General features: G+C 43.1%; 1 protein-coding gene across 7 annotated transcripts in view; it reads left to right on the forward strand.

The window, feature by feature from the left end:
* Nucleotides 1-900: 900 nt before the first annotated feature.
* Nucleotides 901-22869, forward strand: part of ACAP2 (ArfGAP with coiled-coil, ankyrin repeat and PH domains 2) — a 76286-nt gene continuing 54317 nt past the window's right edge. The window contains exons 1-4 of one of the 7 annotated variants that reach the window (XM_031963598.1): nt 901-1121; nt 9753-9810; nt 13170-13289; nt 14045-14098. In XM_031963598.1, the coding sequence (XP_031819458.1) occupies nt 1099-1121; nt 9753-9810; nt 13170-13289; nt 14045-14098 (255 nt within the window). In that variant the 5' untranslated portion in view covers nt 901-1098. The remainder of the gene's footprint in view (nt 1122-9752; nt 9811-13169; nt 13290-14044; nt 14099-22869) is intronic. The other 6 variants (XM_031963599.1, XM_031963593.1, XM_031963596.1 and 3 more) reach the window with 6 other exon arrangements.

Raw genomic sequence — 22869 nt, forward strand, 5'->3', positions numbered from 1 at the left:
AGAAGTGTACCATGACAGGGATGAGGGGCTGCAACACACCATCAATGAAGGAGGCTAGAAAATCAAACTCATTCACTTTAAAGTATATTTCTAAAACATTCCAATATTAGCCAAGTTGCAAAAAAAAAAAAAAAATCATGAAAAGGAAAGTAAAAAATAATATGCTTCATTCTTGACTCAGTCCATCCCTCTGTGGAGGTGGCTAGCAGTTTTGATTGTGGGTCCTTTGGAGCTGTCTTGGATCATTGCCTTGATCAGAGTAGCTAAGTCCTTTGCAACTGATGGTTATATTATTGCTGTCAGTGTGTATACTGTTCTCCTGCTTCTGTTCACTTTACTTGCATCAGTCCTGAAAACCTTCCCCTTCTGTATCTCTTACAACACAGTAATGTTCCATCACACTCACATGCCAAAATTTGTTCAGCCGTTTCCCAGTTGGTGGCCATTGACTCTATTTCCAATTCTTTGCTGCCACAGAAAGAGCTGCTAGAAATATTTGTGTACGGATAGGTCCTTTTCCTTTTCCTTTGGTCTCTTTGGGGTACAGATCTAGCAGCAGTATTATTGATTGAAAGGGTATGCACAGTTTTGTAGCATAGTTCCATATTGTTCTCCAGAATGGTGGAACTAGCTCACAACTCCACAACAATGCATTAGTGTTCCTGTTTTCCCACATCCTCTCCAGCATTTATCTTTTCTGTCTAATGCCCATCTGCATGATTCTACACAGGTCTCCTGGAATGCTCCCCTCCATTCTGCACTCCGTTATCCAAGAGAGTCCCTCTTCCTTCATGAGGCGACAGAGCTCTTCTCCGTGAGGTCTTTCTGGATGCCCTGTAGCTAGAGCCTCCCCTCCCGAATGACTGATTTTTTTTTTTTTTTTTACTATTATGTGCATGTTTACATTTATTCACTTTCCACTACGTGTTTACCGGTGCACTTGTCACCTCTTCCAGCAGGACGTCAGCTCTTCAGGGGTTGGGATTACTTCTTTGTCCTTGTACTCACAGGACCTCACATGGGGTTTGCCATGGACTATGTGACTGATTGGCTAGGAATGAATGATGCCATCTGGTGTTTGGAGGTCAGAGGGGTCCCATGAGAAGAGTGAGCGATGAGAGGTAGGCCCTGGGGTGTGACTGTGAGGTGGGGAGGCCGTGGCCCTGAGTCACAGAGGATGGGCAGGGCCTGCAGGGCTGGTGATGGGCTTCCTGCCACAGTTCTTTATGAGTAAAGGCCTTGAGCCAGGGAGGCCAGTCTGACTATGAGGCCGCTCTGATCCATCGTGACAGGCGAGTTACGTGGTCTCCCCCTTGAGTGAAGTGCTGGGAACTAGATGCTATTAGGGGCCCCATTTTACAGCTGAGGAAATGGAGGCCATGAGGGAAATGGAGGGGAAAACGAGGCCAGGTTCTCACAACTGGATGGGGGGTGGGGAAGGGGCATTCCTGACTCAGACCTAGCACTTTGTGCATGGCTGTAGCCTCGGCTGCCTTGACAGGACCATGCTGTGTCTGGTGCCATTAGAAGAAGATGCCTTTGTACTTGGCACCCATAACTCACCGAGCCCGTTTTCAGTGTATCCTAGGACAGGTGACATTGATGGGGGCCGATAGGTATGACTGGCCATGGAGACACCCAGCCGTGTCCCACAGGCTCATCCATTCGACCCTTGCTGCCCTTCTAGAAAGGGCGTCTTCTTCCAGGAGCATCTCTGGGACTGATGGGACACTCCCTGATTCCAGGCCATCCTGCTCAGAAATGCCCACCCAGCACCGCTTCCAGGATCACCTTGGGACCGTGAGTGACTGTGCCCATATGGGGCCCTTCACGCTGGCGCTGGGGGCCAAGAAGTGGAAATGGCAGGTCCTCCTCAGCCCCTCAGGCATCTTCTTTTCCCAGGAACTTTGAGAGGAGGCCATCACTTTGTGCTCACTCGCACTTTTCAGAGCTAGAGCCAGTGAGGAGCCCAGTTGTTGTGCCTGAGGGGGACTCCTCCCCGGGCTCCGTCTCCCCCCAGTTTTTGCTGCGGCTGCTTGTTAGGAAACTTGGCCTCAGAAAACAGGAAATTGGGCTGCCACAGGAAGTAGAGACGACAAATGGTTGGCACACGGGCTTGCCCGGCCAGGGGCGCGGGCCCATCTACACAGCGTTCCCCCTGGGCTGCAGTCCTGGTTCTTGTTTCTCAGTGAGTCTGGGCGCATGGCGGAAGTAGCATCACCTTAAAAATGTGATAGATCGCGTCTTTCCGGGTCCCCTTCCTTTGTTGTCCTTCTGGGGGATTGGAGCTATGATTTGCCTCCACTCAGTCCTCCCCCGCATTGCCCTGAGCAGCTTCCAGGGAGAGGAGGGCACTTGCCCAGGGTCACACAGTCACCATGGACCTGACTCCACCATGTCCTGGCCGCTTCACACAGGAAGTGCATTGTGGGCCTCCCTGAGCTTTCTGGTCTCTCCCCACTGTGCCGAGGACAATTCTCCCAGAGGGAGCGGCCTGCCAGCCTCCTCGTCCCCTCCTGGTGTCCCTGGCTGAAAGGCCCCTTTCCAAGGAAGTCCTCCTGGTCCCCCTCCACTGCGCCCCTTTTCTCTTGGGGTCACCTCACTAAGCTTTGGGGTTTTGCCTTTCTTTGTATACCAGCACTGAGCACAAGGCTGGCAGCAGAAGAGGGCACTTAATAAATGTCTGTGGGCTCAGGGGAAGCTTGCCCCCCTGCCTCTCGCCTTCCTCCTGGTGAGAGCTGCAGAGGCCGCCCTCCCTTTGTTGTTTCCAGGCTCAAGTGGCTGGGAGCATTTGCCCAGCGTGCACCTGCCTGAGAAAGCCTGGAAGGTTAGTCACTGTGCCGTTCTAAACCAAGAGTTGTTGACCATGGCCTTGCAACAGATGACCCTTTCTTATCCCCTGGGACCCTTGGGACCCCATGTGGTGCGGGGTATGTGGAGTCTCAGTTTGGGGGTGAGCTTGGTGTTGGACCAAGTGACTGCTGGGGCTTGGAGTCAGCGATGGTCAGTGCATTTGTGGGGGAAGGCAGAGGCGGGGATGGGGTCAGGTGACCCCTTAGGCCCCTTTTTGGAGCCTTGGTTTGTGACAGTCAGTACAAGGGGGCTCCTGAGGAAGGAGCAGGTGGTCATCATCCCTGAATGGCTGCGGCCTCATCAGACTGGGGCTTGTTAAGACCTGAGCTTAAAAAGGCCAAGGGCTCCCATTGCTTCTGTCCATGTGAGAGTTGACAAGTTTCTTTTTCTTCTGGCGGTAGTGGGGCTCTTCAGGATCCCATGGGATCTCACCAGAACCAGAACCTCGGTTGGTTTTCAATGAAGATCGCCAAGTCTCTCATTTGGATGATGCCTCTCGGTCCTGCCTGGTGAACGCCAGGCTCTCCATCCTCATCAGCTACCATTCACTCCCAGGAAAACCAGTTGACTTTTGTCCCTTCCTAAAGCAGTGTTCACCAAGCCAACAGAGAAGGGAATCTTGGGTGAAAGGTCATCCTATTTTCCCAGGAACTTGCAGAATTAACCTGGATATGTGACCACCATCTTGCCACATCAGAGCAGTCTTGACAGGGTTGAAAAGGCTGAGAAGAGAGAAAGCTGGATTGTAGGTGCTTGAGCTGACTCTTGGCAATTTTGTCTGCTCACTGAAGTGTTCCAGGGCCTGCAAGTTACTCTCTTTTCTTATATTGTCTGTTTTCTTACGCAGATTATTACCTTTGTGACGCTGGACAACTCACTTCAGCTTTTGGTACCCAGTGTCCTACTGTAAAATAGAGGTGAGGTAGATGGCCTGGGGGCTGTGGGCTCTTTCCATCTCTGGCTCGGAGCCTCTGGGGACTCTAGGGGGAAGATCGAGGCCTGAGCTTCCTGACCCCCATGCCAGCCTTTTCATCACCGCGCCAGGCCGCTTCTTGCCCATGGAGAAAGTCCTGGCAGCCGTGAAGCCAGTGGGATTTCGTGGGTTGGTGCCTGGCACAACTTAGGAGACGGCTACAATGTGCAGTATTGTTTAATATTATCCAAGGCTGTGCAGTAGTTGATTGAATAAAAGTTTCACATACTCATGCGCTTCTACAAATTCATGCTCTCGAGGACAGAGTTCTTCAGTGCTCAAGTCCCATCTGTGCTCTTTCCATCCTGTTTCTAAACCTGGAGAAGTCCCCAGGTTAGGGAAGCATGTGGACCAGCTTCTGCAAACACAGCTACCCGCCCCAGGTTCGCTCAGCCCGACATTGTTGGAAAGCGTTGCTGTCTCATTTGCCTTCCAGCTCTGACATTGTAGGACTTGTTTTGTTTTCTTTTGGTTTATCTGCCCTTCCCACCATCATTTTATTTCAGTGTCATTAAAGTTCCTGAATTCTTCTTTGCCTTTGCACTTTGACAATAAACATTTATGGCTCCTTGTATTTGTTAATTATTATAACTGTGGAGAAAGGCAGTGTTGGACTTGAGAAGTCCTGCTTTTAAATCTTTCCGTTCTAGACCACTTGACTGAGTTATTTAACTCTCTCAGTCTCAGTATCTTGCTCTTTAAAATGGGGTTAACAAGACTTCTAAAATTGTGCTGTAGGATTGTCTTTTTTTTTTTTTTTTTTTTTTTTTGCTGAGGCATTGGGGGTTAAATGACTTGCCCAGGGTCACACAGCCAAGAAGTGTTAAGTGCCTGAGACCAGATTTGAAGTCGGGTCCTCCTGACTTCAGGGCTGGTGCTCTATCCACTGTGCCACCTAGCTGCCCCATGTGCGCTAGGATTTTGAAGGTCAGGCAGGTGCTAGAATGGAGAGGCAGTGCTTCTCAGCACTAAGTTTCTCAGCTTAGAGCCTTGAATTCTGCTGGTGATGCTTATTAGGTCTGACCAGGGGCAAATGAGGAAGAGGAGGTAGCCTTTATCCCCTTCCTTGCAAGGTTCCTGGGGAGCTTGACTTCAAGAATGGCTTTCGGGTGTACAATGTAATACTTTAGATCACTGTGAACATTTATTTGTTTTTTTTCCTTTGGACCAGTTCTGTTTTTATCAGTATGGAAGAAAGTTCTTTTTCCAATGAAATTGGGCACCTGCTCTGCTACTCAGGTATTAAGGAGTTGTCGGTGAGCAGCCGGCAGAGGAGACCAGGGACCCAGGGCTTTCTCAGCCAGTGAGGCTGGTTTTCTGCTCCCTTTGCCCTCCTTTCTTAAATTTTAGACTATTCAGATGAAATGTAACCTGTGGCAGCTACTCAGACCTTGTTATTGCATTCTTTCACTAGCTTTCTAGATAGTAATACTTTTGATAGCCCTTTAAAAAAATCCCTCAAAAAAGTGGAATTGAGGAAGTGATGAGTGAGAAAACAAGCTCTTAGAATATATTCCACTAATAAAGGCTCCTTCCCACAGGGCAGATGGCCCTTAACCTGTCAGTGCCCACATGTCCTGTGTGATTGTTGCCATCAGCCACTGGGGATTCTTCCCTTGTGGCTGAAGGCCTACCTCCTTCTCTTGACCTTGCTTGTGTACTTGTGGGTCATAGAAACTGTCTGTCACCCAGTGCTGATTTTCGATACTTTGCCTCCCTTTTCCTGGATGGATTTTAGATACTGGGGCTTTGTTTCGGGAAGATAACAAATTTCTCAGGAGTGCTTCAGCCTCTTATGGTTGCTCCATGCTCTCCTTGCTTTTTTTCAAGTCCCAGCTCAAATCCTACCTTCGAGAAAAAGCCTTTCCTGGTCCCCTTCATGCCCGGGCCATCCTCTGTTAATTATCTCCACTTTATTTGGCTGTAGCTTTTCTGTGCTTTTTGTTTTGCTTGTGGTCTCCCTCACTAGACTGGGAGCCCTTTGAGGTCTGGACCTGCTTTTTGCTTTTCTTTGTACCCGCAGGGCTTAGTTAGCACAGGGCCTGGCACATCATAAATGATTACCAGCTTGACTTCTTTTCCTGTGTGTATTTATTATTGATTTTGTGTGCATGTGTATCTACGTGTATGCATGTGTGTATATTATGCACAGACCGGGAGAGGAGGGGGGAACAAGGAGGGAGGATGTCAGCACAGCTTTTGTGGGAGAGCCAAAGTCACTCTCTTTCTCATAAACTATTTCCTTAGCAGGCAACCCCCATTAGTAAATGAAAATGGCTCCTTCCTAAAAATGTGCTAGACTCATAAGTGCAGTCATGGGAAAGGGGAGGGAGGCTCGCTGCAGCAGAGAGGCCCAGCCTGGGTGCTCTGTGGCCTGCTGGATCTGCAACTCTGATGTTGACCTAAAGAGTGGGAAACTGCTTTGGTGGTCTGAAAATAATGTTTCTGCTGTTTTAGTAACCCACTTCAGGGTTAGAATTGTCAGAACTGAGATTTGGAGGATTATTAAAGGGATTTTGGGCTGTTTCAGATGGTTTTATAATCACGGCAGCCTAGGGGAAGTTTGGGGATGGGGCGGTGGGCAGAGTCCTGGACTTGGAAGTGGGCAGACCTGAATTCAAACCCAGCTTCAGAGTCGCAGTGTTAAGCTGGGCAAGTCATATAACTTCTCTCTTAACCTCAATTTCTCCATATGTAAAATGAGGAAACAGATTTTTCCGAATCTCACCAGATTGTTGTAAGGGTCAAATGAAATAACATTTGTAAAGTGCATTTGCTGACCTTGAGGTGCCAAATAGTGCAGTTATTATCATTATTGTTATTATTGCGTTTTTGATAGAATAGGTGTTAAGTGCTTCCTGGGGGCCAAGCACTCTGCTAGTTGCTGGAAAAAAAAATACAAGTGAGCAGGAAAGCCCCCATCCCTAAGGATGTTTGCATGGTAGTGAGGAAGCTGGGAGCCAGGAGGAGTAGGGGTCTTCTACAGGAGTCAGAGCGTGTCTGTGCTTAATGGAAAAGTTATGTGAACCACTATCTTGTGCTGCTCCCAGAGGCACACATATTTTAAGGGGCTGACTAGGGAGAGGGTGATCATGGAAACTCCATCCCCCAGCAGTCTGGGGCCAGCAGGTCCCTCCTTGAAAGTCCTGAGTGAAGCTTTCTCCAGACAATGACATTAATTGGAAAATTCTTTAAGCAATGTTTCCCGTCTTCGTTATTTTTATCTGTGAGGTGCCTCGATTGGCGGCTGAGCAAGATCTGGTGGAGGGAAAGAGTTTTAGTGACAGACTCAGGAGCTGGGAGAATCCTGCTTTAGGAAAATCACATCCCCATGCTGTTTGCTGCCCCTTGGCACATGATGGTGATTCTAGAGGCTTAGAATTCCAGGATTTGAGGGCTGAAGGAGAGTTGGAAAGCTCTTGTGGCTTACAGCCTCCTCCCTTATCCAGCCTGCTGCCTCAGGCTACACAGCCAGCTAGCATTAGTTATTCTGGGTGTCTCTGCCCTTATTTTTTTTTTTTTTTTAAAGGGGATAGACACTTTGTTCCTTAAAGACTTCTGGGAATGGAGGGGCAATCTTAAAGAGAGCTGCTGCTTGTATGCTGGGGACTCAAGGCCTTCCCTGGTTGCCCTCCCCAGGATGCTGTCCAATGTCCAAAGCCTCTGAGTCATGCTCCTGTGCTGACCAATCTGCAGAGGAGCTTGGCAGGATTGCCACCCCCATCTTGAAAGTTGTGCATTTGCCTTTACTGAGCTTTCTCCAGTTGGGAGGCCAAATGTAAGACTTGGGCTTAATCTCATTTCCTGTTCTTCCTTTCTGTGCTTTTATATCGACAGTATAATCTCTAGCCTGGATAGTTAACTTTGGGCCAAATTATTATCATTTATGCAGAGTAGAATTTACCATTTTTCTCCCTCTATCTTTAGAAGGCTTCCAAAGATAGTTTTCAACATTCACCTTTGCAAAATCTTGTGTTCCAAATTATTCCTCCTTCCTCTAGATAGCAAGCAATCTGATATAAGTTAAACATGTGCAGTTCTTCTAAACGGATTTCCATATTCATCCTACTGGGCAAGAAAGATCGGATCAAAAGAGGAAAAACTATGAGAAAGAAAAAAAAAACCCAAGCAAGCAAACAAAAAAATAAAGCTGAAAATATGATGCTCTGATCCATACTCAGGCTCCATGGCTCTCTCTCTGTGGATGCAGATGGCACTTTTCATCCCAAGTCTGTTGGAATTAGAAGGCTTTCAAATTTAAGGTGCTTCTTGGATGCTCACATCCAGGCAGGTTCTAGTATGCTCTGACGACCAAAATGCTTCTCTTTCCCCCTCTTTTGGTTATTGTCCATTGGGCTTTTCCTGCTCTGATTCCTGGATTTCCTTACAGGAGTGTCCCTGCAGACTAATGTCCCCACCACCCTCTTTTTTTTGGAATAAGCTACATCATCTGGAACCATGTCCCCAGCCTGGGTTTTATCCTGCTAGCTCTTAAAGATGAGATGGAAAGTACTTCGTCCTGCATTGATTTCCAGTTCCTTTGGGTTGTTGCAGAGTAAAGGATCTAATGAGCCTGTTGTCAGATCGTCATGAATAAGTAAGGAGCCTAAATCTGCAGCTCTGCCTCCCTGACTGTTAGGTGATGATTCACATCAAAGGAAATTTGGAGTCAAAGCTTCTTGCAAAATGTCAAATACTTTTCATATATATGAGAAAAGGTATTTTCTATTATGTCAAAATAAATGGATAGTAAGAATTTTTTTCCAAGGTTCAGATTTATTACTTTAAAACATGTTCTATCTCTGGAACATTAAAATTGATTGTTCCAAAGTTTAACTCATTAAAAACACAATTTACAAACATTTAACCTGCCACAAAAAATTTCCAAGTTAAGAATAAAAATATATATACACTATATACAGTCAAAATACCTTGGTTGAAGCTTCAAATTCCTTCAGCTCCATGATTGTTTTTGGTTCTTCAAGGTCTTCTGTTAAACCTCTGAAGCTGTTTTCCATGACAACAGAAGGAATAGAAATTCTCATCACTTTGTGGATCCCATATATGCTCACTCTGTCACCTGGGTTTACTTGCTGTAGGAAGAAGTTTTCTATGCATCTTTCCAAGTAGAGATTTTAGTTTTCTCGTAGAAAGTTTGTCTTGACCATCCTGAGTTCCAGTGTCCAATAGCGGTCTTTATATTAGGTGATCAGTTACTCTCCAGTTCTGTCAGTTTTGTTCAGAGGTTCTTTGTCTTGTTTCTGCTCTTAGGAAGGATTTCCCCCCCCTCAAGATCACCTTCCTCTGCTCCTTCCACTTCTCCTTGTTTCCTTTTTCTCTGTCCCTCCACTAACAGGCGGTTAGGAGAGTGGATGACTTGGCCTCTTGATGCTGGGGGGGGGGGGGGGGGGCTCGAAAGAATGCTTACCCTGCTCTGTTAAGAAGCAGCAAAAAGGAGTACTTTTCCTTTTTTATTTTTTTCTTCTGTGATACTTTTGTTGTCCAGGATTTAATTGTTGTTTAAGAGATTGAATTCCTCACATTTCTATTTTATGACTATTAAATTGAGCCTCCTTGGTGCATAGAGTTTCCTCTCTGGGAGCTTATGGGATTATAGATCTGGTCCAACCAGAAAAGGAACAGAAAGAGAATGTGTTAAGAATGTCTCGGGTCAGGGACAGCATCTGACCATGTCCCTTTTCTAGAAGGGATTTGGTGACACAGACCTCACCGTCTCATTTGTCAGAGCATCCCCTTGACCTTCCTGCATGGCACAGACGTGAGCCTTTTGTTATTCCAGGGAACTTTGTGGCCAAAAGCTTGCTCCTTAAGTTGGGAAGAAGGTGATGGAAGTCCCGGGGACGGGACCGATGTAGGTTGGGAAGCGAAGCCATCTTAACTAAGTGCTTTATGGTAATTCTTGCAGGGCCGCTTTGGAAGAGGTGGAAGGAGATGTGGCCGAATTGGAACTCAAACTCGATAAGGTAAGTCCAATCAGACTTCCCCTCACGATCCACAGACTCTCAAAATCTGTAAGCAAAGATCGAAGTCACCCTTGTCTTCCATTGTTTCATAGATTCATGAAAGAAGGTTGGGAGATATCGATTTGATCCACAAGATGGCAGCTATCATTCTCTGTTACTTTATAATCTGATAGTGAAATCGTTACATTAGTAATATGATGGTACAGATTCAGCTCCACCGAGTTTCACACCACTTTATAGTAGGAAAAAGTTTGTTTCCTATCTATGGCTTTTCATTTTTAGATACTTTTCCAGAAATGGTCACGGCCATGAAGAAACCTCAGGAAATCAGTTTGCTGATTACTGATCTCTGTGTTGCTGGTGTTTTCTGTGATCTTGCTTTTGAATTTCCTCTTTAATTATTGTATAGAGAGTTAGAATATTCCTGAGGTTCATAGCACACCAGTGATATGGTTCATGTCAAAAAATGCTTATTAAGTACCAGCTGGAAGAAGAGTGCTATGTGGGCTTCTGGATCCAAATAAAAAGATTAGCTAAGACACAACTTCTGTCTTCTGTTTATAGTCCAGGAACACCAAGAGTACTAGAACTTACTGCAAGATGCAGGAGCAACACATGGAACCAGAGACCTGGATTTCTTTGCCTTGGCTCCACCAGCCACCTGGCTGCCTCAAGTGGGCACCTCAGGAAGCCCTTTCTTTATTTTGCCCTCCCATTTCCCAGTTCCCACCTGGCTCTAGACACACCCATTCTTGTCTGGATGTTGACCTACTCATCCCTACTCTTTCCTGAGCTGAAGTCCAATCCTTGGGTCTAAGATATACTTCCCAGCAGCCAATTTTTGGGGGGCCATCTGTCCTCCAATTGCTTCCTAAGCTCTGGTGGGTCTTGCTGCTTCACTCTTTGGACCCTAAATATCATCTAGTATTTTCATTGACTATAAAGTCAAAAGTCAAATCTTCCTTAGTGAGTCCCTCTCAGAGTGCTCTCTGAAAGTCATTGTCATTGTTGATGTCATCCTTCCATATTCTCTGGGGCTTAAAAACCAAGGTGATTAATTAGTTTCCAGTGTATCAGCATTGGTCTCTTTAGGAAAAAAATTTTTTCCTCATCTGAATTATTTCTCTTTGTATGTTCAGAATTTACTTTTGAGCCCTTTATATCCTTTCTCTAGTTCTTTGAAATCTGCTCTTCCTGAATCTAGAGAGCACATCAGATTATACCCGACTTTTCCTCCATTCTCTACCACAGATTGTGAGCTAGAAGCATCTTTTTCCCTGTATTCTTAGCACTCATCCCTCTGTTAGTAACTCTTCCTTGGTGGTGAGATCCATTCCCTCTGGTTCTTATGCCCTTTGGACATTGTTATTGGCTCTTCTGTTTTGGATTGAGTAAGAAAGAGCTCTGTCACCAAGTCTAAATACATGAAGTCCCTTTTCCCAGGTTATGTTTCTCTGTCAGGCTTCTGGTGTTCCTGTGACTCCCAGTCTCCTACTTCCTTCTTCGTTCTTGCCTATGTTGCCCTTTTACACACACCATCTGTCTTCCACCATGTCTCCTTCTGGGTTCCTGGATTTCCTTGGGAGTGTATCTTCTCTGTACCCAAGGCTGCTCTGTTCCTTCTTCTCCCACTCTCACTTTCCTCCCTATTCTACCTTTGGCCAGTCTCTTTCCTCTAGACTTTGATGTACTTTTCCAGTTCTGTGCCCTTCAGGGGTTCCGTTCTGCCCTGATTCAGTGATCCCTGTGAAACCCATCCTTTCATCATGATCTCAGATTCACATGGCTTGTTGCCCACACTCAGTGCATTTTGGAGACTTCAGAGGCTCGGGAGTGAAGTGGTTTGCTCCTTTCTTAGACCTTTTTGTCACATGAATTTCTGGATGCCTTTGCTACTATTCACACTGTTGTAACTTTTTAAATTTGTTTCCATCTTAGTGGGTATATAATAAATAGGCAGTTTTCTCCCTCTCTCTTAACTTTTTAGGTTTCCTTTTGATTGGAAGTACCAGCTATCAGTCAAGCATCCTTTTCTTCTTTCAAAAACTGCCTATTTTCTTGTAAAAAACTTCACAAAATAATAAAATCAGACATTATAGTAACTTAAGTTGTTCAGTCATTCTGGTTGATGGGCGCTCGTTCCCAGTTCTTTGCTACAACAGAAGCAATTTTGGGTTATGTGCATCTTTTCCCTCTTTGCTTAACTCTTCGGGTTGAATGCTGAAAATGGTATCAGCTCAAGAACAAGGGAATAATGATGATGATGGTGGTGGTGATCAGTATTTTTGTGACACCTACTGTGTGCCAGGGATACTATCTCCTCTGATCCTCACAACAGCCCTGGGAGGGAGGGGCCAGTATGATCCTCCTTGTCCAAATGAGGAAACTGAAGCAAGTAACAGTGAAGTGACCAGGGTCACACAGCACAGGGGTCAGGTTCTCCTGCCTCCAGGCCTTACACTGTATTTGATGGACTTTAGGTAGAACTTCAGTTATTTTTGTTAGTATTCATTGCATTATTAATCATTTGGAGAAGTGGTTTTCCCCTCATGTAGCCATCGATTGTTTGGCTTTCTTCCCTTGAGAACTGACTGTTTACAGACTTTGACTGTTTATCTAGTTGGCAATGGTTCTTGCTCTTTTTTATTTGTAAAATTCCCTACATCTAATTGGCTGTTAAGAGTTTTATTTGCTCCAAAAATTTCTTCCCCCAGCAAATTAACTGTTTCCCTGCTATTTTTTGCTTTCATTGGCTTTGTGCTAAAGCTTTTGATTTTATATAGTTAAAATTGTTCATTTTTTTCTCTTCCCCTTGGTCAATCAAGCATTTTTCCCCCAAATGTAAGAAAGACATCTTTTCTAACTTGTTGGGGACTTTTTCTGTCTCAGTTTTATTTCCATGGAGTAAGCTACTGGCGTGTATGTGCAATGCTGATTTAACTCTAATTTCTGGGAGATTGCTTTCCAGTTTTCTGTTCTGAAACCCTGGCCTCCAGCAGTGCTTCCTCATATCTGTGAGGATTACAAGAAGGTGGGTGGTAGGGAGCAGATTTTCTGGTTGCCCTGCTTGGGATCAGGCTCTAGGATTCAGCTGAGCTGCTCCTGTGAGTCCTTGGGAGTTTTGTTCTTAACAGATAAGAGTCTGAAGTGAGTTTGAAAGGGCTCTAACTGGACCCCATGGGCTTAGGGAAAGTTTGGTAAACTGGAGCTGTTTCTGTGACTGGTCATTTTGTTTACTTAATGATGAAATCAAGTGGTCTTTCATCTGTCTTGCAAATAAAGTGTTAAAATTCTGTTATGTAAAGGATTTGTAAAATTGAGATTTGTAAAACTGAGGGTTTTTTTTTTTTTTTTTCCAGCTTGTAAAGCTTTGTATCGCAATGATTGATACCGGAAAGGCCTTTTGTGTCGCAAATAAGCAATTTGTGAACGGAATTCGAGACTTGGCTCAATATTCTAGTAGAGATGCTGTGGTGGAGGTGAGTGTGAAAATAAAGACAATTAGAAAACCCAGATTTTAGACAAGGGCAGCGATCCTCATTGTGCCCAGAGTGGTCCTGCTGGCCCCAGAGAGCTTCTCCCTCCGCCCTTCTTCCCCTCTGCCGAGGCCCAGAGAGAGATGGGACTTAGCATCCATGTCTCCAACTCCCTGGCAAGTCTGTGGGTCATTGTGGTGGCTTTGTCACCGGTGGGGGAGGCTGATGCCATCATAGATGACTGTCCATCCCAGTCAGATGTGCCCACATGGCACTTCATTCTAATTTCACAGTGTTGGGAGTTCAAGGGCTTTCTTCTACAGGACTTGGAACCCAGACTTTGCAATGTTTCACTTTATATCCCGGGAATACTCAGTCCGACGTCATTCATAGGCGTGAACAGGCTGAGAGCAAAGCCAGGCAGCCTGTTTCTTGTTTCAGGGGATTCAGAAGGCTACGGGCACCTTGATTCCAGTATATTCCTGCCTTCACAGCCTTATTGACTTAGACTGTGCAGTCCGTGTCTGGCGAGTCATTGGGAGATTGTCCCTTTGGTGATCGGGAGAAGTATTTGTCCCGCAAATCTTTGCCCAGCTGAACCACAAATATCTGTGGCCTCTATTTTAGTTTTTTATACTAAAAAGAGAATAATATTTATTAAAATAAAAGTGCTTAGCCCAGTGCCTGACACATAGGAGGCACTTTATAAATGCCTTTTCCCTTTGCTTAGATTAGCTCTTGATTTCTTTCTTTTGCAGACAAGCTTGACCAAATTTTCTGAAAGTCTTCAGGAAATGATCAACTTTCACACAGTAAGTGGTGCCACTAACAAGGATGTGAAGAACTATGAGCAATATTTTCCTAAAAATTCCTTAGTGATGTCCAAGTTCTGCAATTGGGAAGGGAGGGGGCAGTTGTTTGGGAGAAAGTTGGAATTCTCTGAGTATCATTTACCGATTGGCCACAGATTGTGTGGCTGGTCTGATCATGGGCCTTCTTTGCTCTTCTTACTTTTGGAATTTTGGATCTAATGAGGTTACTTTAAAATGGAGTGGAATGGGGCATTGAGGGTGGGGTCAGACTCTTGAAATAACTCCATTTAACTCACTAGCTTTGAGGAGTTTCTTTTTTAAAAAAAGAACATTTTATGATTTTTTGCTACAAAATCTCTATAGCTTCAATTTGTTTTAGGATGGAAGGACTGCATTGACTCAGAAGTAACGTCTCCTGTTATCTGAATGTTAAAGAAAATAACAAGTAAAAACAAGTTAAAAAAAAACACTCAAGTGTTTTAGAATGCACTTTATACATTGGTCATTAAAAAAAGAAATCTTTACTTAAGTATTAAAGTACTATGTCTCATTTAAATTTAATTTTTGTTTCTATATTTATTCCTAATAAGATCAATGAGTATAAACAGCTTATATTTTGACAAATGATAAATATTAATTTTGATTTTTTTTCCTTCTAAAACTTCTGATTGTTAATTTTTTTTTTCCATTTCTTTCTTAGCTTCTTTTTAGTCAGTCTCAGGAAATAAATTGCTTGTTAAGATTGACTTTTGGAGGAGCCATTTCAATCCAATTCATGCCTCCTGCTTTCTTTCTCTGGGGAAACATCCCTCCAGTCCCCATCCTGGTCCTTCTTCATTCTCTGTCCTAGTTCTTGGTGACCTCGTTGGCTCTCTGTACACAACTGATGATGTTTAGTGCTAGACTTCCATCTCATCCAGTCACGAGCTCTGTGACCCTGGGCAGATGGCCAGAGCCTCAGTTTTCTTGTATACACAAAGAAGGTCTTAAATGGGACTTCTGTGAGATTCTGTGGGGTTTTTCCCATCCTTTTTCTTTCTTTCTATTTTATAAGGCAATTGGGATTAAGTGACTTGCCCAACGTCACATAGCTAGTAAGTGGTGGCCAGATTTGACCTTAGAACCGGTGCTCTAGTCACTGTGCCATCCAGCTGCCCCCTTTCCTGTGCTTTTTATATGGAAATGCATGTCAGTATTTTTCAAGGGTATAATAACTTTTGTTAAATTATAGCTTTTTATTTACAAGATATATGCATGGGTAATTTTTCAGCATTGACAATTGCAAAACCTTTTGTTCCAATTTTTCCGCTCCTTCTCCCCACTCCCTCCCTCAGATGACAGGTTGACCAATACATGTTAAATATGTTAAAGTATAAGATAAATACAATATAGGTATACATGTCCAAACAGTTATTTTGCTGCACAAAAAGAATAGGACTTTGAAATGGTGTATAATTGGCCTGTGAAGGAAATCAAAAATGCAGGCGGACAAAAATAGAGGCATTGGGAATTCCATGTAGTGGTTCATACTCATTTCCCAGAGTTCTTTCGCTGGGTGTAGTTGGTTCAGTTCATTACTGCTCCATTGGAAATGATTTGGTTCATCTCATTGCTGAAGATGGCCCCGTCCATAAGAGTTGATCATCCTATAGTATTGTTATTGAAGTATAGAATGATCTCCTGGTTCTGCTCATTTCACTCAGCATCAGTTCATGTAAGTCTCCCCAAGCCTTTCTGAAATCACCCTGTTGGTCATTTCTAACTGAGCAATAATATTCCATAATATTCATAAGGGTATAATAACTTTTAAAAACTTCATAAAGCATCCGTCAGTTAGTAAGGAGATGGGCTGTTCTCTGAGAGCAGCTAGGAAGGCCGGGCTTGCCGGGCGTAAAGTACATGAACCACAAAGTTGGGAGGGAAGAACCAGGACAGGTCACACTCCAATGAGCTGCTGTTTGACCCTGGAGGTCCTAGAGAGTGGCGGGGGTGACAGTGGCCCTACCTACACTAGTGGAGAATCTTCTCAGTGCCAGAGCAGGGAGAGGTGCCAGGCAGACCCATGGCTGTGGGGACCTAGAGGACAAGACTTGACAACAGGTTGTCTACGTTGGATGAGCTGTGGACATTATCCTCAGCAGATGCAGGGAATGGGGAAGAGGAGCTTTGGTGAGCGAGATGAGGACTTTTGCTTTTGACAGGGGAGTTTGCTTATGGGACATCTGGCTTGAGATGTCAGAGATGTGAGACTGGGGCTCGGGCTGGCTCTGTGGGCCCGATGGTGCTCCTGAGAGCTGATGACCTGAGCTGTGGACATCCCAGAGAAGGGGAAGCTCAGGAGGGAGCCTTGGCCATCTCCCCTGTGAGGGAGCTGGACCAAGATCCAGCAAAAGAGATTGAGAAGGGAGGAGGAGAGCTGGGGGAGATCCATACTGTGGAAATTGAAAGGGAAGGGGGCTCAATTGTGTCATGCCACAGAGCAATCAAGAAGGACCAAAGCCAGGAAAAGAGATTTGGGGACTGTGGGGGGAGAGTTTTGAGTCCAGGGGAGAGTCAAAGCTCGATTTCTGAGAACTTAGAATGAAGCAAGAGGATAGGAAACGGGTGTGATTGCAGAAAGCACTTGGCCCAAGAGGAGAGGAGGTGGCTAGGACATTAACTACCAGGCTAGCTTCTGAGTGTTTTGTGGGGAGCAAAGAAAAGCTACCACTTAGGGAGGAACTGGAAAGCTTAGAGGGAGAATGAGGGTGAGGGAGGGGACATACAGATGGAGAAGATGGGATCCCGGATGCACATGGATCTGGCTAAAGACCTCTTCAAGAGAGATGTGGATGCTGGGGGAGCTGCTGGGGGAAGGTGTCTGAAAGATGTGAGATGAGCAACAGGAGAGAAAGAGGAGCTTTCTTCTCTGTGGTTCTTCTGTGTGAAATCCTGGGAGCTGCCCCTTGGCTGAGGGAGTGGGAAGATAGGGAGCCAAGGAAAGCTTTGGGAAGCTGCCGGGGCAGTTGATTAGGAGCAGGAGAAGTATTGATTGCTGCAGTGAGAGCCCTGAGGAGATTATGGAACAAAGTCACCGTAGCACACAAAATCATAATAGAGACAGGATGCATATGTGCAGGATGTGTATTCTCTCTGACCTGTGTGGTGACTGTGCCTTTGTGCCTGGAGACACAGATACATGGAGACGTGTATTGGAGGTAATGAAGCCAGCTTTCCCAGTGCTTTCCTTGTCTGGGCTCTCTAAAGTAGTCCCGTTTTCCCGAGGGCTGGCAACAGAGTGGCGACATGAGAAACTGAATTTTACAGAAAAAGAAAATGGGGCTACGAGGGGTCACTGATTACACGGGGCAGCTTCCAGAGCTCCTGCTGGGCATCTGTGGCTCTTTTGACTGTACTACAGGGCTGTCTGTGAGGGAAAGTCAGCTGAAGAAGCATTGTCCATTAAAAGAAACTGACAGAACAGGCCCCTCCCCAGGAGGTCGTTCACCCTGCATGATGTCCTAGCCCATGTGATTGCCTTATTCAGAGAAATCTGCTCTTGGTTAATTGAACTGTTTCAGACAGGATCAGATTCCGGAAAAACGGCAAGTTTGCCAGGTTACTTGTGAAACAAGTCGGGCCCTTGGCTTTTGTTTAAAACAGAAGCAGAATCACAGAAATTAGAGATGCGAGGCTCTCCCTGCTCCATTCCAGCCTTCCCTCACCAGCAGAAGGGATTTTCCTAACACTGGGGTTTAATTGCCACCTCTTCCCCCTTGGTAAACCCCAGTGACTCTGCAATAATTCTTGCATTGACTATGAAATACTCCCGCCTTTAAAGAACTTCAGAGTTGGTCCTGTTCTTACCTTTCCCTCTTGCCCTCTGTGATCCAGTCATACCGGCCCACGTGCTGCTCCTCGTATACACCTGTTTCCTGTCTTTATGCTTTGGTACTTGCTTGTCCCATAGAAGTTGCCCATTCCTCTTCTCTCTTTATCTTTACTTCCTGGAGTCTCTGGCTTCGTCAAGACTCAGCTCAGATGCCCCTTTCTGTAGGAGGACTTTCCCCATTTCCCCAGCTGCTGTTACCAAATTTTCTTGCATTTACTCTATAAACCTTATATGTACCTAATTATTTGCATCCCGCTCCCCCACTAGAAAGTAAATTCTTTGTGGGCAGGAACTATTGATACCTGATAGCACTTCCTTATCAAGAAGTGCTTACTGCTTAACATGAGCAGGCCCACCTGGGCTGGGATGCTTCCCCTGACCCATCGCCTTCCCACACAGCCTGTCCCAGTTAGAGAGAACTTCCCCAGCATAAAGTCTGAAGTCGCCCTTTGGCAGCTCCCATCCATTGTTCTTGCTTCTAGAAAACGAGCAACACCGTTTCCAAACTGTTAGCTTTGACAAGCTTTAGAAGCAGATATAGCCATGGGGCAGCTAGGGGGCGCAGTGGATAGAACACCAGTCCTAAAGTCAGGAGGACCTGAGTTCAAATTTGGCCTCAGGCACTTAACACATCCTAGCTGTGTGACCTTGGGCAGGTCACTTAAACCCAATTGCCTCAGCAAAAACAAAAAGACAGCAGCAACAGCCGTGGGGGATCTTGTCCTTACTTGGAGCTGTGTGGGGGAATGTGAATTTTGGCTACTAGAACAGTATACTAGAACCGAAGACCATAAGTTCCAAAGGAGTTGTGTGCCCAGTGACCTCGAATAGACTTGGAGTACATTTGGAACAGGCATCTTGTTTGCTGGAACTCAGAGGTTTCTATGACGTCGTGAGTGACTTTAGGTTCTGAGCAGCCTTAAGTTCTAAGCTCCTTTGTATTATGGTTCAGTTATATCTTTGTCAGTTGGATGAGGTTTCATAATGGATTCTTGGATAAGGCACATGGAAAATGCCTGACATAATTTGGTAAGCTCTGGAAGCAGTCGGCCTTAGCCTGCTTTAGTCGACCACAGATTTGTAATGCATTTTTTTCATCGGAAAAGAGACCGAGCAGATCTGTCACAGGCCTGGTTTGTTTGGACTGTGTCAGTTGGTTATTTAGTCTTTTTTTTCTAAGTGCAACAACATATTACTAGACCCAGACATATATTAAGCATATTAGGTTGAAGTAAATGTGTTAATGTAAAAGACATTGTGACAGTTGTTAGGATTTAAGAGAATTGGAAATCTCTTTGTTTTCATAAGATGCTGTAATTTGGCATTGAATTTTGGCCTTTAAGTGACTATAGTAAAGTTGGAAGAACTCAAGCGACAGCCTTTTTTTTCCTTTCTATTTTATGAAGTTGGGTTGTATGTCACTAAGCTGCCGCCTTCTCCTGTTCCTCAAAAAAAAATGACATTAAAAGATTTTTTTTTTTTAAAGATCTCTTTTAAAGATCTGAAAATGAGTCAGTCATTTTAAATCATCAAAACTGTTTGGTACTGGTTGAAAAATACAAAAGTCGACCAGTGGGGAAGAATTAGGTCTATGAGCTCCAGAGGCAATTGAAAAGAGTAGTAGTATGGTATTAGATAAACCCAAGGATTGCCAATGCTGGGATATGGATTCACCATTCAACAAAAAATCCTGGCAAAGTTGGAAAGTTATCTGTCAGTAGGGTTAGATCAGTGTCTCACACCATATGCTATAATATGATCCAAATGGATTGAAGACCTAAATATGAAAGATCATTTCATAAATAAATTAGAGGAGCAAGAAAGGTGATATTTTTCTTAGTTATGGGATATGGTTAACAGTTTTGGTTTTTTAATGTAAAATTTCAATTTCCAAATTCTATTCCTTCCTCTTTCCCCTCCCCGAGACAGAAAGCAGCCTGATATAGATTATACATGTGCAGTTATGTACAACTTTTCCATTAATTAGTCATTTTGAACAGGAATTCCTGAATAAAAGAAAGAAAGTGAATAATAGTGTACTTCCATCTCTGTTCAAATAATCTGTTCTTTTTCTGAAGGCAGATAGTATGTTTCATTGTTAGTCCTTTGGGATTGTCTTAGATGATTGTTTTGCTGAGAGTAGCTAAGTCATTCCCAGTTCTTCATCAAACATTATTGCTGTTACTGTATATGACATACTCCTGGTTCTGTTCACTTCACTATGCATCAATTCATAAAGGTCTTTCTAGGTTTTTCTGAAATTATTCTGCTTGTCCTTTCTTATAGCAAGTAATATTCCGTTACAATCATATACCCCAACTTGTTTAGCCTCATTAGTCCAATTGATGGGCCTCCCTTCGATTTCCAATTCTTAGGCACCACAAAAAGACCTGCTATAAATATTTTGTGCAAATAGGTTCCTTTCCTTTTTTTTTGAATATCTTTGAGAAACTGACCTAATAGTGGTATTGCTGGATCAAACAAAGGATATGCACAGTTTGATAGCCCTTTGGGCATTCCAAATTATTCTCCAGAATGGTTGGATCAGTTCACAACTCTACTGGCAATGCATTAGTGTCCCAGTTTTCTCACATCTCTTCCAACAGCCAGCATTTTCCTTTTTTGTCATAGTAGCCACTCTGATAGGTGTGAGGTAGCACCTCAGAGTTGTTTTGTTGCATTTCTCTGAGTGATTTAGAGCATTTTTTTCATATGACCATAGATACCTTTGATTTCTTTGTCTGAAAACTGTCTGCTTATATCCTTTGACCATTTATCATTTGGGAAATGCCTTGGATTTTAATAAATTCAATTCAGTTCTCTATATATTTGAGAAATGAGAGCTTTATCAAAGATACTTGTAAACATTTTTACTCTTTTCAGTTTTCCTTATAATTTTGGTTGCATTGGTTTTGTTTGTTCATAACCTTTTTAATTTTACATAACCACAATTATCTGTTTTTTATTTTATACTGTTCTTTTTTTGGTTCTAAATTCTTTCCTTATCCAAATCTGACAGATAAATTATTCCATACTCTTTTGATTTGCTAATGGTATTATCCTATACGTCTAAATCATGTACCCATTTTGATCTTAGCTTGGTGTACAGAGCGAGATGTTCTATAGATTGTCCTATAACTAGTTTTTCCCCTACTGTTTTTTTAGTTTTTCCTGAAGTTTTTGTCAAATGATGAATTTTTGTTAAAAAATAATGAGTTTGGGTTTATTATATGTGTAAGATACTGTAGTCATTTCTTATAATGTAATTTGTATCTAATCTATTCCACTGATCCACCACTTTCTTTTTTTTTTTTTTTGCTGAGTTAATTGGGGTTAAGTGACTTGTCCAGGGGTTACACAGTTAGGAAGTGTTAAGTGTCTGAGGCCAGATTTGAACTGAGTACCAGATTAGCACTTTATAGTACAGTTTGATATCTGGTACAGCTAGACTACCTTCTTTCACATTATTTTTCCATTGATTCCCTTGCTATCTTTTGAGCTTTTGTTCTTCTAGATGATTTTTGTTATTCTTTTTCTAACTCCATAAAAAATTTTTTGGTGGTTTAATTGATGTGGCACTTAATAAATAGATTGATTTAGGTAGAATTGTCATTTTTGTTACATTGAGTTGCTTACCCATCAGCATTGAACATTTTTCTAATTGTTTAAATCTGACTTTATTTGTGTAAAAAGTATTTTATAGTTGTATCCCTATAGTTCCTGAGTTTGTCTTGGCAGGTAGATTATCAAATATTTTATTTTTTCTACAGTTATTTTAACTGGAATTTCTTTTTTTATTTCTTGCTGCTGGACTTTGTTGGTATTATGTAGAAATGCTGATGATTTATATATTTTGTGTCCTGCAACTTTGCTAAAGTTGTGAATAATTTCAAGTAGTTTTTAAGTTGAGTCTTTAGGATTTTCTAAGTATATCATTCCTGTTGTCTGAAAAGAGTGATAGTTTCCTCATTGCCTATTCTAATTTCCTTAACTTCTTTTTCTTATCTTCTATATATAGCATTTCTATTACAGTATTATATAAAGAGGTAGAAATGGACATCCTTGCTTTACCTTGATTAATGGAAATGCTTCTAGCTTATGCCTTTTATCCTTGCTAATGACTTTAGGTAAATAGTACAAAACATTTTAAGGTAAGCTTTATTTATTCCTGTGCTTTCTGTATTTTGTCAAAGGTGTTTTTCTGCATCTATTGAGATAATTATATGATTTCTGTTGGTTTTGTTATTAATATTGTCCTAACATTGAATCAGCCCTGCATTCCTGGCATAAATCACTTGACTAAAGAAAGGATAGAGATCATGAAAAATAAATTTTCCTTGCATAAAATTAAAAGTTTTAGTACAAACAAATCAGAGCAGTTAGAATTAAAAGAGAATGTAACTAGGAGAAATAATTGCAGCAAATTTATCTGATAAAAGTCTTATATCTATGAAATATATATATGTGTGTGTGTGTGTGTGTGTATGTACGTGTGTGTGTAATTGAAATAAGTAATTACGAGCACTAGTCATTGTCTAATAAGGGCATAAACAGGCAGATCTCAAAAGAAAAAAAGACAAACTATAAACAGTCCTGTGGGGAAAAATGCACCTCACGAGAAATAAAGCAAATGCAAATTAAAACAATTCTATGATTTCATCTTAGACCGAATGCCAAAGATTACAAAAATTGAAAATGACAGAGGTGCCACTACAGAAAGATGAAACCATTGTTGCTTTCTTTTATTGAATTTGTGAATTGATCCAATAATTCTGAAGAACATTTTGGTGACTATAAATAAAAGATTGTTACTGTGACCCATAGTTGATATCACTTCTGGGTATATATCACAGATTAATCAGAGACAGAAAATGGCCCTTCAGTACAAAAATATTTGTAC

This window comes from Sarcophilus harrisii, chromosome 3 (genome assembly GCF_902635505.1).
Source record: "Sarcophilus harrisii chromosome 3, mSarHar1.11, whole genome shotgun sequence".
NCBI lineage: Eukaryota > Metazoa > Chordata > Mammalia > Dasyuromorphia > Dasyuridae > Sarcophilus > Sarcophilus harrisii.